Genomic DNA, 18,119 nt, shown 5'->3' with positions numbered 1-18,119 from the left:
ATTCAAGTTTAAACAGGCTTTTCTTATATTTTCAACAGGTGTTCTAAAAGTTAACCCATTGCCACATATATAGACTAGGCCTATTCCCTCAGACTATTTATAATCTTAGTTTAGGCTATGATGATTCCAGCTTTTTGTTATTGGTCCTAAAGAGCTGGAGGGGTCATGTATTATATATTTATTATTGTTTATTTGCACACCCTTACTAAAGTAACAATATTTTTGGCAAAAAACTATATATATATATATATATATATATATATATATATATATATAGTTACCACGATGCGAGTCACTTCAACGAAAATAAACAAAATGAAAGAAAGTTTCAATACACTCTGAAGGAAAACCCGTATTAATTTAAAAATAACAATTAGCCTACCAAAATAATGTGAGTTGTCTTTTAAAATGTATAAGAGGCTTCGTCTCTTTATTAACAGTCAATAAATTATATTTTACCATGGTGCCTTTTTTGAGGTCTAAATAAAATCATTTACATTGCCTATATTTTCGGCGTCCAAAATTGGCATTTCTTTTAGTTTTATCCACATAACCGTCACGATTAATAGATTCAGGGTTCGACAGTTCATATACCAGGACTCGTTTCCCTGTCGTTTCTTGACTGTTTACCAAGCTCGCGCACGACGATTCCCAGCGCGCGCCTGAGTGAGAGCTTGTCCTGCGCGGTGCTTTTGTGTGTGGGTGTGTGTGTGTGTGTGTGTGTGTGTGTGTGGGTTGGGGACATGTGGAGTAGGTCACACTCTGGAGTCAGAGCGAAGCAATCTGGAAAAAAACAGCTAAAAAAATAAAAAGTAATTGCCATGAGAGTTGAACAGGATTTTGAACATGGGGAAACGGCGGAAAACAAGGTGAGTGTGTTGTATTTTAAAGAAAATGTATTCAAAGTAAAAATGGTTACAATGTTTGTGTTAATGAGATTTAGACACACAACAGTAGCTGTCACTGTTTTATTTGTTTAAACAGTTAGTAAAGGTTGTTAACTGATTCTGGTCTGACAAACGTGTAATGTTTAATTTAACAAAGTATGTTTATACAATCTTAAACATATACTTTCTGAATTTCTGTCCTAATTTGGAACCCATCCATTGGAACCCATTCTAATTAAAACATTCTAATTGAGAAGTTCTGACAAACGTTACACAAAATTCAACCCTAGGAATCAAATATCCAGTTTGCACTTGTCAAGTTATTCACTTGTTTGATTTTTAGATGATTATTTGGTCCCATTAGCATTGTTTTCATATTATGATAAAAGCTCCATCTTGTACAGACTCAGATTCTGTTTTGAAGGGTTTTAAATGTTTAAATGAGTTTTTCCTTTAAACTATTTTCTCTTCAATTTCCTTTTCTAAATTAAGGTTTTAAATGTTTAATGCTGTCTTCTGAATGAAATCTGGGAATTAATTAATTTTTGCTTGTGTCACTCAAGCTCATCTGTGATAAACGCAAGCGCTATCTGTGATTGAAGGCCCAAAATAGAGCTCTGAGTGCTGCTCACAGGCCTCCGGCTCACCATATATGTCTTCTGCTCCCAGCCCTGGGTGTCTGGCTGCCTCCACAGCCATGCTGAGATTCCCACCTGCTGTCAGAATTTCTTTATATAGTTCTGTAGCTCCTGCATCTATTATCTGGGCCACAGTACACACTTTTAAAAAATGTTTACATGCCACAAAGTCTATTCTCAGGCATACTGTACTTGAAAAAAAAAATCAAATCTGTATTTAATAGCTACAAGATGTAGACATTTTCAAGCCCGAGGCTTTCAAAACTGTTGATCAGGCTAACTGTAGACTCCTCCAGCCTACGCTCATTTGACACCTGAGTCAGAAATGCGGTTATGCTAGGTGATAAATCCAAGTGCAAATTGCATCTCATAGCATATTCATGTTTTGATCAGTTCACATCTGCTCTTTTTTTTCTGGAACGGATCCTGTTATTGAATGGTTAATTACTTAAGTGGGTCTTGTTATCACAAACAGAAGTATTCTCAATATGCCTGTGGCAAAGCATTTGAATTTTTGATCCACAGAAATGAAAAAACAGCATGTTTGCTTGTCTTTTTTCAGAGCCAAATGCTGCTTAACCAGCTCAGAGAGATTACTGGCATTCAGGATCTGCAGGTCCTCCAGAGCGCCCTGAACGTATGTTTAGTACAGCAGCTCTTATCCATGTGTTTATAACACGAGCAGCAGATGTAATGATACTATCATGGCTATTAATAGAAACTAAGCCTGACAAATGTTTGTAAATATGTAAATCATACCATGTGCCAGAGTTTCGCTTACGTTCAGCAGTGAGGGATGGGTAACCTAGATGTGGTACTAAAACACAGCAAAACTGGAACTCGTGTTCTTTCGTATTTGTGTAGTGATGACTAATGTGAGAAATCTCTTTATCTAGGCTAGTCAGGGTGATATCAGCCATGCCATTGGGATACTGACCTCCCAGCCCCCAGAAGACATGCCCGAAGAACCAACTAAAGCCAATAACGAGAGGAACAGCTCCAGTACACAGAACGGTGGGTTGAAATGACACCATTAATATCAGATGACATTTTAATGTCAGCACATTTTCTAAAGATTAATTTAGTTTTATAGTAGAGTGACAGATTGCAGTGTCATGATGTTTATTTTATGCTCATGTAGTTCTTTTGTAACTTGTTCTTAGGTCCTGCTAAAGATGATCTGCAGACCGCCATTGAGCTTAGTCTTCGGGAGTCACAGCAGGCTGAAGCAGAGCGGAGAGAGCTGAACAGGTTCATTACCTTTCCTTCATAACTCATTGACTACTACAGATGTACAAGTCATCTGCTTTTAGCATGAGAAATATTTGCATGTGCCAAAAGTACATTAATGTTCCAAAACATGATTTTTTTTTAATGATATTAGTACCTGAAGGATGTTGTGACACTGAAGACTGGAGTAATGGCTACTGAAAATCCAGCTTTGTCATCAAAGGAATAAATCACATTGTAAAATATATTAAAATAAAAATAATTGTAATGATATTTTAGAAAATTAAAGTTGTCACTATATTTTTTATTAAATAAATGGCAAACTCCAAGCTTATGAATGGTAGTGTACATGCCACTGACTTTTGGTACAAGTAACTATAAATAACCAACTTGTAATGAAAAAGACTATATCATATTATAATACTTCTAAAACAGTACTTCTATAATAATTGTAACAGTGATAGTTGAAAAACGAATTATATAAACACAGTCTCAAATAAGAACAATTTTATAATATTGTTTTAATATTTAGAAATGTTAATCAATAGTTTTGGCTGTTCTGTAGTACTATTTTTAACTAATCAATAATGTTTTAAGCATCTAAAATACATGAAATTCTCTTTACTAAAATATACTGATCAGCCAAGTCAAAAACATTCCTCAGCTTGATACTTTAATGAAATAATTGTAATTATTTGTTTTAATGGTAAGAGCGTAAATAATCTTTAACACCTTTTTTTCTTTTGCAGTGAGAGAGAGAGAGATAATTTTATTAAGCACATGCTGATCAAGTGTCATCACTCTAACCTGAGTGTGAATGAAACAGCTTAGAGTGTTACAGTTGCCCTCTTTTCTTCCCTGCTACAGTGGTTTTGTGTGAATTAGAAATCATGGGCAGCAGTAACTATCAGACTCTGGTCTTTACTGTCTTACCTACTCCTGTTTTTCTCTAGGGCTCTTGAGGTTAGTGCAGAAGAGAATGCGGCCCGCATGAAAAGAAAGAGGTGTGAGGGGTCGGGAGAGAGCGGCAGCCCTGCTGACTGGATCCGGCAGGAGGACTGTCCTGTGGGCATCCGTAATGTGGGAAATACCTGCTGGTTCAGTGCTGTCATTCAGGTGTGTGGAGTTTTAATGACAAATGATGAATACTCAATATTATTTTGACTGGAGAATAGATGAAATCGGGTTTAGCATGTTTTATATATTTTTTTCCTGACTGCAGAAGGGTCTCAGAGCCGTAATTTTATTTGATCCATTTCAGACCGAAGATAGCAAGGCTTCTCAGATGTCTTTGTTGAAATATAAGCCTTCATTGATATTGATCGATGTCTAAGCTAAATAAATAGAGCATTGGTTTGGTGATAAAGAGAGGCATGAGCTCATGGAGTGACTTTATGGCTTATAGATAAGTAACAAATAATATTTTATTAATGATGTCATTTGAAAACAGTCCTAGCATGAATACAAATTTTCCACTGTTTTCAAATGTTTTCAGCGCTGATAATAATATTCTTTAGCACCAAATTTTAGCATATTAGAAAGACCTCTGAAGGATCATGTGATACCGAAAATTCAGCTTTGCCATCTTGTAAAATGTATTATAATAGAAATATTATTTTGATTTGTAATGGCATTTTACAATATCACTGTTTTTACCTGTATTTTTGATCAACTTGGCGAGCATAAGTTTTTTCTTTTCACAAACATTATAAAATCTTATTGACACCAAACTTTTTTTTTTGGGGGGGGGGGAAACTTGGGGTACCATCTGTAAGGTAAAAGTATGTGCTTAAAATGTTGCATGTTGATTTTGACCAACATGAGCAGATTGTGTCGATTGCAAATCTGTTCTGCAAATCTGCATGTGTTCAGTGTTTCAGTACATAAGGTGGTCTTTATTTTTATATGCCAGCAAATATTACACACTATGTCTCTTGTCAGCTTTTTAAATTATTCATACTGTCACATCTATTACCCAAGAGACACAGAACATTCATACAATACCTTAAAATCTGGTACAAGAAACCCAACAAGGGTAAAACTTAACCAAAATGCACCCTGACATAACAGACATTACGAAACATGACAACAAAATCGGCAACAACTGTGTCAATAAAACTGGTCAAATAGTGTGATTATATAATTGTTCATGGCCTAATGCATGCTAGAAGAAAGCAAATTGGACTAACAAATGAAACTCTCTTGTGTTTAGTCTCTGTTCCATCTGCCGGTGTTCCGTAGACTGGTGCTCAATTACTGCCTGTCTGAGCATGTGCTGGAGAAATGCACGAGTCATTCAGTGAGTAATCTGCCAGAGGAGTGTCATTCAGTCTTGGTGTTGTATTGAATGTAATTGATATATTTTTAAATATGTTAACATTTCAGCAATTTTTCATTTTTTGGTGAACTATTCCTTTAAATGACAATACTTGATGCCAATATTGCTCAGCTTCACAAGTAGATCTACACGAATATGTGAAAATATTTCCACTTTGCGCTGACAAGATTTCTATTGTAGGAGAAAAGAAACATTGCCTTCATGCAGGAGCTGCGTTGCCTGTTTGCTCTGATGGTGGGCTCAAACCGTAGGTTCGTAGACCCCTCTGCAGCAGTCGAGCTTCTCAGGGATGCATTTAGAACCAGTGAAGCACAACAGGTACATCATTTGAATAATAGGATTCACAGCTGTTCTGTCCCGGGCTAATTTTAAAATGAAAGAGTTGCAAATGACGGGCTAATAAAAGGTGTCTTGAAATGTTTGCCATTCACAGCACTTTATAAATCTACATTAGAGTTTCTTCTTAACAGACACTGTGTTGTATTCTTGGAGAACTGTGTTTATTTTAAGCTTGCTTATTCTAGGATGTCAGTGAATTCACACACAAGTTGCTTGACTGGCTAGAGGATGCTTTCCAGCTGGCTGCTAATGGAAAGTAAGTTTATAAATAAAAAATAATAAGAGTCTTTGATGAGGTGAGCATGATTTAATTTTGATGCTTCAGAGATTGTTTTTGTTTATTTTTTTTGCTCAAATTATGAAAGAAGTGTTTAAATATTAAAGGGGGGGTGAAATGCTATTTCATGCATACTGAGTTTTTTACACTGTTAAAGAGTTGGATTCCCATGCTAAACATGGACAAAGTTTCAAAAATTAAGTTGTACGTTTGAAGGAGTATTTTTGTTTCAAAAAAACCTCTTCCGGTTTGTCACAAGTTTCGGAAAGTTTTTTTCGAGTATGGCTCTGTGTGACGTTAAATGGAGCGGAATTTCCTTATATGGGTCCTGAGGGCATGTTTGCCGGAAGAGCACGCGCTCCCGTATAGCGAGGCTGAGCACAGACATTTCACTGATCAGAGCGAGAGCGTCGCAAAATGTCACAAAAGGAGTGTGTTTTTGGTTGCCAGGGCAAGACAACCCTGCACAGATTACCAAAAGAGAAACAGCATTAAGGGACCAGTGGATGGAGTTTATTTTTACAGAGCATCAACGGAGTTGTGCTAGTGTTTTTGTTTGTTCCCTGCATTTCGAAGATGCTTGTTTTACAAACAAGGTCCAATTTGAAGCCGGATTTGCACATCGTTTATTTCTTAAGGATAATGCAGTCTCAACGAAAAAGGGTCACGATCGTGTGTTGGAACCGCAGGCTGTGAGTAAAACTGCTTCAAATATCTCTGTGTTGTTAACTTAGCTATCAGCGCGTAAGCATATCAAGTAAACAACATGCGATGTTTTCATCAAACTGCACTTTTCCACACGACATGAAGTGGAACTTAGTCATCTTCCAAAACCGCTAAGCAAAAATATACAGTTTCAGTACATACCACACAGAGACGCCTTTGCTGATGCTGCTCTTGTTAAATTTCAGCCTCTGGATGTGTGTCACAGCTTCCAAACGCTCTCAACGATTCTTTAGCTCCGCCCACACGTCACACCTCTAGGCGCTCGTGTTTTTCCGGGAAAAATCGGTACAGACTATCTTTCTCTTATGAATATAATAAAACTAAAGACTTTTTGGAGTTATGAAGGATGCAGTACTACTCTATAGGTACTCAAGATTAACAGGATATTGAGTGAAAACGAGCATTTCACCCCCCCTTTAAAAGACTACAAAGGTTTCTTACAAATATGGACCTAAAAATTATTCATGTCATTAAAGTTGTAACTTATATATAATATAATATAATATAATATAATATAATATAATATAATATAATATAATATAATATAATATTTGATAACTACAATATTTTCTAGTGTCTTTTTTCACTGCATCCTTAATCCATAATTTCATAAAGGCAAGAAACACATTGAAGCAATTCTTCATAAACTGTTTTAAAATTAACTTTACTTTCTAAGAAATGTGATTCATATTTTTGATGGGTGGAACATTTTTAAAAAGATCCTATTTTGAGGGTAGATCTCCAGAGCACACCACGGGGTGCATCATGACAGAAAACGATTTTAAAATGTATTTAAAACATAGTGTGACTAAGACAAAGCTTTTTAATGGTTTATTTAAAATCATTTTATTGCCATCTTATATGCATCATGTGCTTGCAACATGAAAAAAGGGTGTTTGTTACCCCAAGGCAACATCTTGCTGTGGAGGGTTAATTAATAAATGGTAATGAGTGTAGCATTTGTTAAAGAATCGTGAATAATTACCCTATGGTGTGTTTGGTTGCTAATGTACTTGCCAGGAATTTTTGTCCCCCAAAATAAAACATGGCAGCTATTATTTTCAGCAACCCAGAGGATAAACAAAACAACCCCATGGTCCAGCTGTTTTATGGCACATTTGTGGCTGAGAGACTTCATGAAGGTAAGAGAATGATATTTCTTTTGTAATTTTTCTGTTTATTACAGTCCTTGATGACAGTTGTGTAATTGTGTGCAGGAAAGATCGTGTCCAACATTGAGCAATTTGGACAATACCCTCTCCAAGTGAACGGCTTCAGTAATTTAGATGAATGTTTGGAGGGTGCCATGGTTGAAGGAGAGATTGAGTCGCTTCATTCAGACCAGACAATGTCCTCTGGCAAGGAGGTGAGTTTTTCTACTTTAACAACATACAGCTATATGAACTCCTGTCATTTATTCTGATGTTTACATTGCATTAACATTTATGCATTTGGCAGACACTTTTATCTAAACAGACTTTGCATTCAAGGTATTTATATAATTTATTAATTCAATTTATTAATATTTTCTTGTCTTGGGAATCTAACCCATGGCCTTGGTGTTGCTAGAACCGTGCTCTACTGTTTGAGCTAAGGGAAATTTAAACACATTAAGATATTATTATGAAAAAGCATAAGGCTATTATTGTGAAACATGCACATGTTCTTTTTAAATTTTTGTCTTAAATAATGAAAAGTATGTGGGTTTTCACTGTTTGCAGAGGTGGTTCTCTAAGCTGCCACCAGTGTTGACCTTTGAGCTATCCAGATTTGAGTTCAATCAGTCTTTAGGGCGACCCGAAAAAATACACAAAAAACTGGAGTTCCCCCAAGTGATCTATATGGACAGGTGAGAAACGTCATTACTTTAGAGTTATTTGTTTATTTATAGATTTATTCATTAATTTATAAATATAATTAAAATGATAAATGTTTTTATTGATTTATTTGGTGGTTTTTGAAGATTTCTTGATTTATTATGTATATTTTTGTATAAATATATAATTTATTTATATAATTATTTTCTTATTTTTAATTCATTAGTTTACTTATCAATTAATGTATTAGTCTATTTTGTTTCTTCAAAGCATAAAAAGCAATGGTAAATTGCAATTAAATTTTCTGTGAGCAGATACCTCCACAAAAATGTAGATCAGACCCATGGTAGAAGAGGAGAAGTCAAGAGACTCAAGGACCAGTTAACCGTTCTACAGCAGAAACTTGAGGGGTATGTTTAAAAGCCAAACAGAGACTACATCCTGGTCAAGTAATCTTTTAAATCTGTTGTTTGTGTTTTTGGTTTGAATATAAAAATATGACTTTCTATTTGAAAGATATAAAAACTATGGCTCAGGGCCAACCAAATACCCGCTGGCAGACATGTTGCAGTATGTGCTTGAGTTTGCCACCACGAAACCCACAAATGTATCTCCAGCCTCAGCACCTCCAAACCATCCTGTACACACAGAACCCAGCTCAGGTGACGGCAGGCAAGTCATATTCATCAGCTGAGTGACAATTTTTTTGTTTTGGTTTCTCTTCCATATTTGTCCCCCACTAAATGTTTAATTTCTTGTTGTAGTCAAAAAGAACCAGATGATGCTGGCTCATCAGACGGTTTGGGCTGCCAGCAGACAGCTACACAGAAAACTCCCATTCACAAGCCTTTTACTCAGTGCAGACCCCCCATGGAGGTGCCACTGCAACCAGCCCCCCACAGCGTGACCGAGGAGGAGCTGTACTTCGTCAGAAGCTGCTTACAGCGCTGGAGAGCAGAAGTTGAGAGCACCGTTAACGGTAGATCCTTCACTGAGTAAATGTTGTTTTTCTACAATCTTGAATCAGTGTTTTTTTGGAGAACACATATACTCTGCTTCAAAACCTGGTGAGGAATCATAGGACTGTCCTAAAAGATAATTCACTGCAAATATGAATGTGCCAACATGACTCCTATGTAGTAAGCAATATGTAAAATGTGTAGCGTTCAAAAAGTTGGGGTCAGTACGTTTTTGTTTTTTTTAAAGGAGTGCTTTTATTAGCAAGCATGCATTAAATTGATAAAAAGTGATAGTAAAGACATTAATAATGTTACAAAATGTTTCCATTCCAAAGAAATGTTGTTCATTGATCAAAAAATCCTTTAAAAAAAATTTGTTTCAACAAAAAGCAGCACAACTGTTTTCAGCATTGATAATAATAATAAAAAGAATAATCAACGTTTGTTGAGTAACAAATCAGCATATTAGAATGATTTCTGAAGGATCAAGTGGCGCTGAAGACTGGAGTAATGGCTGATGAAAATTCAGTTTTGCCATCGCAGGAATAAATTACATTTCAAAATATATTAAAATAGAAAACAGCTATTTTTTAAAGAAAAAATATATACAATATTTTGGATAAGTTTTTTTGTTTAATGATTAGAATTTATTCCGACAATAAACTTTTATGTAGTATAGCCAAATGTTTACATTATTCATAAAACAGTAGCCAATAAATACCTGGAAGTCCTGCTAGTGCACACATACCGTAGTTAAAAAACAGAATATACTTTTCTTATATACTCTTCATCAAATGCAAAATCAGATCTGTGAAAATATAAATTCAATATGTTCATGATAATTGAAAATATATATATATTTAAACAATTAACTGAAAATTAATTAAACATTGAAAAGCAATGATGTAAATGCTTTAAAAAACTATTTTCCCTAAATTGAGAACGATATGATATGTTTATTTAAGTTTTCATAATGTTTTGTCACCTGTATTGAAATCAGTTGTGAGTCAGGTCTTCTGTGCACTTTGCATGCTGAGTGCTATTTGTTTGGCACACAGAGTTCTTGTTGTCACAGAAGACAGGTAGCGAGGCAGCTTACTGGGTTTTGTATCCAATGTGCATTTAAATGTTTCTGTTCTAAAGGCCATCGTCACTCACAAGCAGTTATCCTAATGCGTTTGTGACTGTATCAGGATCCTGGACTCAGGCGTAGCGTATTGATCTGTGTTCCCTCTCTGTGTGTAGAGCTGAAAGCCAGCATTGACAAGGTCAGCCAGGCCCTGGAGGGCATGTACTTAGATAACAGTCTGTGTCAGGTAAAGTCTACACCCTGAACACTCGTTGCTACTTTTATATTGATTGAGCCCTTTCAAGAAATTTGCACGAGACCTCAGTGTATCCTGATTTCTTATTTGATGCTTCCAGGTGCCCTATAGGCTGCACGCTGTGCTCGTCCATGAAGGACAGGCCTCGGCTGGCCATTACTGGGCGTACATCTATGATCATGCTAATAAACGCTGGCTGAAGTACAACGATGTAATGGTGACAGAGTCAACCTGGGAGGAGCTGGTTCGAGACTCATACGGTGGCATGACCAACGCCAGTGCCTACTGCCTCATGTACATCAGTGACAAGCTGCCATACCTCATAGCAGGTACTTTCCCCTTGTGCTTCTCAGATTATGCATCTGCACTCAGATTTTGCTGAAGGAGCCAAGCAAATCACACACTTGATTTAAGGCATTGGCTTTAGTTCTGATTTCTTTCACAAATTAATGCTGATAGCTTTGTTGGCATGCTTTATCATTTTTGGGGAAATATGAGAGTCTCTGCCAAGATGTGAACATCAAATACTCTTTTTACCTAATGCTTTTAATTTTGATTAGCTTTCCTAATATTTTCTGTAAAAATAAAATATTATGAATATTTATGACACCGGGGTGGCTATTTAATGCATTATGTAAATGTTATACAATAAAAAAGTGTTTTTATCCACTGTCACCGCAGTTCAAGGTAGGTATTCTAAGCCTGTCAAACAAAATGATGGTGCAAGTTGACTTTCTCTCTTTTTTTTTTTTGGAATAAATGACTTCTAATGCACTGCAGTTTATCACAGTTTATCATTGCGGAAAAAAAAACAGAGAAAGGATTTTGTATCAGGTTGTTATGAAACACTAAATATAACAGTCGAAGACAGGAAAAGACTGAAAATAGAAGAGGAATCCATCCAAGTGTCAAGGAGTCGGACAGTCAACATGCCATAAACGTTGACATTAATATACATTTTTTAGTTGATTTATTAAAAATAAAGTTCACTTTGGCTGCACGTCACATTAGTTATCACTTATAAGTTGTTGAAACTGGAGATTCACACCAGAGTCCATTTAATGTGCTTCTGCTTTTCAAAGAACATACTGTACGTAATATACATAACATACATAGTGTTTTGAATGAAGCCCATTCACATTTAGTATACAGATTGAGATTTATGAAGGAAATAAATCAAATGTTCTCAAATTTCGGAGAATGAAGCAGAACTGCCATATAAAACTCCATGTAATCGCACACACGTTCTTTGTGCAATCTTTTTATTTAATAGAAAAAACACCACGGAAATTTAAAAAGAACAAAGGTCAATGTCATTAAGAAGAACAAGTTTCCACTTGTGTTTTTCAAGATTTCTGGCTGATTTCAGAGGCAGGACGATCAAAACTCCAATGACAAGTGGCTTAAAAACACATTTTAACTACAGCAACAGTGCAGTCATTTATCCATCATAAAGACATTTATTCTATCATCAGGCAACTTTCTGTAATGCTTTACCCATCTGCTACAATAATGTTATGTCACTGAACAGAAGACACAGATGATGAGACAGGGCAGGCTCTGAAAGGAATGGACTCTCTCCCGTCTATCCTGAGGCGTTATGTTCGGGAGGATAACCGCTGGTTCCAGCAGGAGCTGAGAGAATGGGAAGAACAGTTCTGCCAGGCCCAATGTGAAGAAGTACACACAGAGAAACCCATCCAAGAAGATCCACAGAACCCAGAGCTAGAGCCAAAGCCAGAACCAGCCCAAGAACAAACAAATGAAGTGTCCGAAGAACCATCTACAGATTCAACACCAGCATCTGCGCGGGACAGTGAAGGTCAGAACCTTTTTCTTCATGTCAGATGTTTTCCATGTATCTATTACAGGTATATTTTCAAATGTCTTTCCCTTCCCAGAGCCCATGGCCAATTCAGCAGCTCCCAACTCGATATCATCAGACCCCAGTGAGAATGTGGGAGAGGGAGGTGAGGAGTGTATCACCGGTAGCCAGACACATGGCCCGCCAGATGAAGAGAAGCCAGATAAGAGTCAGGTGAGAGCGTTAAGGCGTTATTTGAGACATGCAAAAAATAGGTCCCGTATACAGCACTGGAGGCTTCAAGTACAGTACATATGGGTCACAATCTTCTTCCTCAACATACACTGCAACAGAGTACAATCATACAAAAACACTAATGCATTTAACAAAAATAATGTGATAGACATTTTAAATAAATGTAAGTTAAATATTAACAAAACTATTTAACTTTCATTTTACTGATAATTGTAAGAATATTTTAATAAACCATTTATATTTAAATTGTCCATGTCTTGTTAAATATAACATGCAATCTCACCATAAAATAAATTGTAATTCATACTTTTACTTCATACTATTCACATATTATTCACACACTTTGATAAAACATATTTTAGACATAAAACATGCTTTCAAAATGTGTATATATTAAATCTAATCATATTTTTCATTTTAACTGTATATCATAACTGTATGTATATATTATAACCAATTTAGTGTATTAATTTTACTTTTATACATTTAAACATATTTTTTTCTTTAAAAATATGATAATTTAAGTGGATATGGAAGTTGTCAGGAATTTCTATATAGAAAATATTTGTTTATACAAATTTTTCATTATAATTATGAATTAATTTTGAGGATTTCAATATAGAAAATATGTTTGTGTATATTTCGGCAACTATGTATGGGAATATGGGATTGACATTAGTGGTTAAATCACTACAAATTTGTTTGCACTTGCTTAATGTTTAATGTTTTATCTGTTGTGATGTGTTTTTGTTGTGTTGTGCAAAGCTCTGGTATTTTGTAAGAGGATACGATTTGGAAAGGAGTATGTGGATAAGGTTCATCGTACATCTGAGAGCCGTCCAACATTCCTCAGTCTTTCTGGTTCAGGTCTCATGCGGGGTTGCTGGGGACAATGTGTCAGAGAAGAGCTTTAAATAGAACCTGAGCTCTGTGTTTCCTGCGAGATCAACTGCATTGCTGCCTCCTTTTCATAGTCATAAAATGATTTTGGAGAACATTTTTCTGATGCTTCAATCAACAGGCAATTGCTGAAGTGCAATGTGTTCTTGCTGTCTAGTCTTTAGAGAGTGTAATCTTGGATATTATTGACTCAGGAGTTTCAATCACCAAGTCCATTCTGTACTTGCAACACAGGATTTATTCTTCTGCTGTTCCTATCTTTGACACAATGATTTTATTGGTGCTCCTAATTTATGACTGTGCTGCCAATACATGATCTAGTTGCTAGGCATGGTCATAAATGGTAGCGATAGGACCTCTAGTGGTCAATCTATCATATTGCATTCAAAGATATTTCTATGCAAAATTAGGCAGTTACATTACTTGAAGATAATTTTCTAAAACATACATAGTCGTACCACAAACATGAATTGTGAATCTATTAATACAAGTGTAAATCTATGTTTCAACATATGGACAACAACGTTGGACAAATAAATTGCATGTTATCCCCCAAGAACCAGTATATATATATTATAGTTTTTTATGAATTAGCCATTTTTAGTACTTGAACTTAACTAAATGAAAATGAGAAATGTTGCTTTGGCAACTAGCTGAAATAAAATAGCTTTATGTATTTATTTTTAATATTCTATTTTATTTCAGTTCATTTTATTTTTTTAGTACTGAAAATACAGTACTATGTTCAAACATTCATAGTAGTCCATGCATTGAAGCATTAAAAGGAACTAAGGATGAAAATTAAACACATTTCCTTGTTCAGCTTACTGTAAACTACTTCAAAACTACTATAAATCTAGTCAGAGGATGCTCAGAGATTCACATTTCCGCTGTTTTAAAAGCCAATTAGATGTTCCTGAGGGAGCCCATGGTAAATTAGACTTCCTGATTTGCCTACACGTTGATGTTATGAGTGAACATCTCTATAGACTATGATGAGTGGATAAGATCAGTGACAAACACCCTCTTTCTCTGTTTCTCAGCAGCCTGTGGTGGAGTCTTCCACTACAGACAGATCTGAGTCAGAGGTTGAGGTGGAGGAGCAGGTCTTCAGTGATGAGGGAGGACCAGAGGCCTCGTCCATAGAGGAGAACCAGGCCACGGCCTCACACAGCCAGCCTGAGAACGAGGTGTCTGAGGTCGAGATACCCAATGTAGGCAAGATTCTGGTGCGCTCTGATACTGATGGCTACAATGAGGAGGTACAGGACCTCTACATCCCTCTGGCTCCATGAATTGTAAAATAAATCTGCTCATACATTCAATTTAACTCGAAATTTTGACAACATTTTTTAAATCTGTAATTGAATAGATGATGCTTACACCAGCCATGCAGGGCGTAATTTTTGCAATTGCCAAGGCAAGACAGGTCTTTGACAAAGATGGACCTGAAGCAGGACTCATCAAGGTATACACCTACTCAGTGCAACTAAACACACCACATGGAGCTACTTCACAGTTTTCATATAGCCAGATACTAATTCTCATAGATATTTAATTATATTAGAAGCTCACACTGTTTATTTCTTTGGAAATCTTTTGGATCTCCTTATCAGGCGTTCCATGAGGAATATTCCAGATTGTATGAGCTTTCCCAGGAAGAGACCACACCCCAGCAGGACCCTCGACTCCAGCATGTTCTGGTCTACCTTTTCCAAAACCAGGCGCCTAACCGTGTCATTGAGAGGACATTACTGGAGCAGTTTGCGGATCGTAACCTGAGTTTTGATGATCGGTACACATTTCATTACAACCACTGCTTTAAATCAATTACTTAATGCATTTAACATTGAATAATTGGACTAATCTAAATAAACTGGTACTTTTTCCTTGTAGGGCTGTCAGTATCATGAGAGAGGCCAGATCTAAAATCCGTCTCATTAAACCAGAAGACATGGACATGGATGAGTACTTGGTAAAATCTTAAACGCATAATTTATGCTGCTGTTTAAACGTTTGGAGTCTAGATGAGCATAATAGACTTCTTTTAAAGACATTTAAAACTTACAGACTCCAAACTTTTAAACACTAGTGCATGTATTTGATCATTTCAAGCTATATTTTTTTCACTCTCTTTGCAGCAATGGCATGATGACTACAGTATGTTCAAGACCGTGTTTGCCTACCTGTTGACAGGTCTCGAGCAGTATCAGAATGGAAAGTATGTAGACTCAGGGACAACAGACATTGCCTTTGCACTGTATTGTATCGGAGAGTTTGTAAGGCTACAGTATTCATCTTTTCAATTTGCAGGATAAGAGAAGCTCTGAATTATCTCACACATGCACACCAGGACAACTCAGTCCTGCTTAGGAAAGGGGAGAGGAAAGGCGTGGACCAGTCACTTATAGCACTTTACAGAAGAAAGTGTTTGAAAGTATGTCCACATTAATAAGCTAACAGTAAGATAACTTTTTTATGTTTTGAAAGAAGTCTCTGTCTGCAATTACACCAAAACTGCAATTATTTGAACAAAAATAAAATAAAACATTAATATTGTAAAATATTATTACAATTTAAAATAAAGGTTTTCTGTTTTTTTTTATCTTACTTATCCCAAACATTTGAATTCAAGTATATATAGTTTTGTAAAGACATTAATATATAGGCACAATTTGTATCGGTCTTGCATCACAAAAAAAATTTAGATCAAAAAACTTTGGCTCATGAGAAATCTTGACTGGTGCAATACATTTTATTCCCTTATGATGTTTGTGTACGTGTTACACCCTACAGGAGCTGAATGAGAGCGCAGCCACACTCTTTAAAAGTCCAGATGCAGATGACGTGGCAGAGGCAGAGACCATCATGAATGAGTGCATCATTCCTTGCATGCACCTCATGGTAAGAGACAGTGTCAGCCAAGAGGACTTGGACGTCATAGAGCTGATCAGGAGCTGTTGGTGCTCCTACCTGGGGCAGGACATGGATGGTGGGCTTTTTTCCCCCAGATTACATATAAAGACCATTTCACTTAGAATCTTGGCTTATGTTGTTGTTCATGATTGTCTGTTTTTGAATAATCAGATTCTCTTCAGGAAAAGCTCAGTGAGTTCCTGCCCAGGGTTCTGGACTGTTCTGCAGAAATGGTGGTCCTGAAGGAGCCCCCCAAAGTTAGGAAATCTCCACACGATCTGTGTAGCCGCCTGACTGCCGTCATGGAGTCCATTCACAGCACCTCAGTTGTCACTGTGAAGTGAGGCTGGACGCAACATAATGCGAGGCAAGACTGAAAAAGAAAAGAAAAAACCATGGCACAGTCACAAGGTGTTTCTAACCTCTGCCTCAGGCTGACCTGGATTTCATTTCTGCTGCACAATGACGTTTTCTGTCACACCACAGTACACGCATTCACTGTGTTCTGAATTCCTTGAAGGGCGATTGATTGGCTGCTTTCGATCTTTGTGGATGTTTGATCTCAGAAAAGATCAAATTCATCACATTTTATAAAGTCGGGTTTGTGATGTTAAGGTGGAGTGAAAGCTTTTACCCTGTTCTTCTTTTCACATGAACTGTAGACAGCGTAAAAATATATATATATATATATTTTATAGAGATTTGCTCGAGCCACTTTATTTCAGTCTACTCTTAGCTGAAGATCTTCTATGTATTCTTTCTTTGTACACTGAGGTTGTCTGATTTTCCAGTCCTTTGTTCTTTCCCTCTTGTTGACTTTCAAAATAAAAAACACATTTCTCACTTTGTCGCCCTGTCCTATGAGTTCTCTCTTTCTTCTTTTGTATTTTCCCCCCATCTGTTCTTATTTTCTGTTTCTTCTCATCATTATTCTGTTAGGGTTTCCATACTGTACATCTACTGCAGGTCCATTGATAATAAATAGTCCTTATGTATAGGATAGCACATGCATATCCATTTATTAGTTTATGTCTAAAGAGATATGGAAATGTTGAGTAATTCAGAGACATTTTCTATGCCACAGTGTCAAATTACTAAATGCATCACCTTAACACTGCTTTTGCCGCCTTCCTTCTGGATTAATTTAGAGAATCAGACATAATCTCCTGAGTTTAATTAGAATTCAAACCTAAATTAAGTCATATATATTATTATATATATATTATTTTCTTGATGGTAATACATTTGAAAACAATAATCTTACAAAGATCTTACAAGAGCTATCTTCTGAGCAGGTGCTCAGTGGTCAGAATGAAGGTGGCAGAGAGTGAAACCTCAAAGAAACTCCATCCATCCCCTACTCACAAGGTAATTGACTAAATTCATTGTTGCAAAGCTAATTTGCATAAATGCAGTATTACACATGCTAACAGTAGCCCACATACACATAATGCTCTGGTTCAAGTACTGATGTGCATCATACAATATTAGAGATTGCCAAAAATCTGTTAACCTCTGTATTTCACACACTATGGCTGTAATGAGGCAACCCAAATTAAATCAGATTTTGTTCAATCTGGTTATATCTAAATATCCAAACTTTATTTTATACTCCAAAAGCATTTTCTGATGTGAACAGCTGAACACATACAGCGTGGTCACCCAGTCAAGCAGGGCATGCATTAAAGTTTACTGATACAATTGTCTC

At 36.3% G+C, this 18,119-nt stretch overlaps 1 protein-coding gene across 2 annotated transcripts; it reads left to right on the top strand.

Moving 5' to 3' along the window:
- Positions 1-693: 693 nt before the first annotated feature.
- LOC127942188 (ubiquitin carboxyl-terminal hydrolase 28) lies at positions 694-17,254 on the top strand. Of its 2 annotated transcripts, none has more exons than XM_052537832.1 (26): positions 694-869; positions 2,088-2,162; positions 2,422-2,539; positions 2,689-2,776; positions 3,709-3,871; positions 4,968-5,054; positions 5,274-5,411; positions 5,618-5,688; positions 7,501-7,577; positions 7,653-7,801; positions 8,157-8,284; positions 8,567-8,662; positions 8,769-8,924; positions 9,017-9,231; positions 10,457-10,527; positions 10,637-10,865; positions 12,068-12,358; positions 12,438-12,574; positions 14,542-14,757; positions 14,868-14,963; positions 15,112-15,290; positions 15,392-15,470; positions 15,637-15,716; positions 15,809-15,932; positions 16,292-16,487; positions 16,583-17,254. In XM_052537832.1, the coding sequence occupies exons 1-26, from the start codon at positions 822-824 to the stop codon at positions 16,753-16,755; spliced, it is 3,480 nt and encodes a 1,159-aa protein (XP_052393792.1). In that variant the 5' UTR covers positions 694-821; the 3' UTR covers positions 16,756-17,254. The 2 variants fall into 2 exon arrangements, with proteins under 2 accessions (XP_052393792.1, XP_052393791.1); XM_052537831.1 differs by having other exon boundaries at positions 14,539-14,757.
- Positions 17,255-18,119: the final 865 nt, after the last annotated feature.

The sequence above is a fragment of the Carassius gibelio genome, chromosome A21 (genome assembly GCF_023724105.1).
Source record: "Carassius gibelio isolate Cgi1373 ecotype wild population from Czech Republic chromosome A21, carGib1.2-hapl.c, whole genome shotgun sequence".
Lineage (NCBI taxonomy): Eukaryota > Metazoa > Chordata > Actinopteri > Cypriniformes > Cyprinidae > Carassius > Carassius gibelio.
This window is presented reverse-complemented; position numbering and strand designations above follow the sequence as displayed.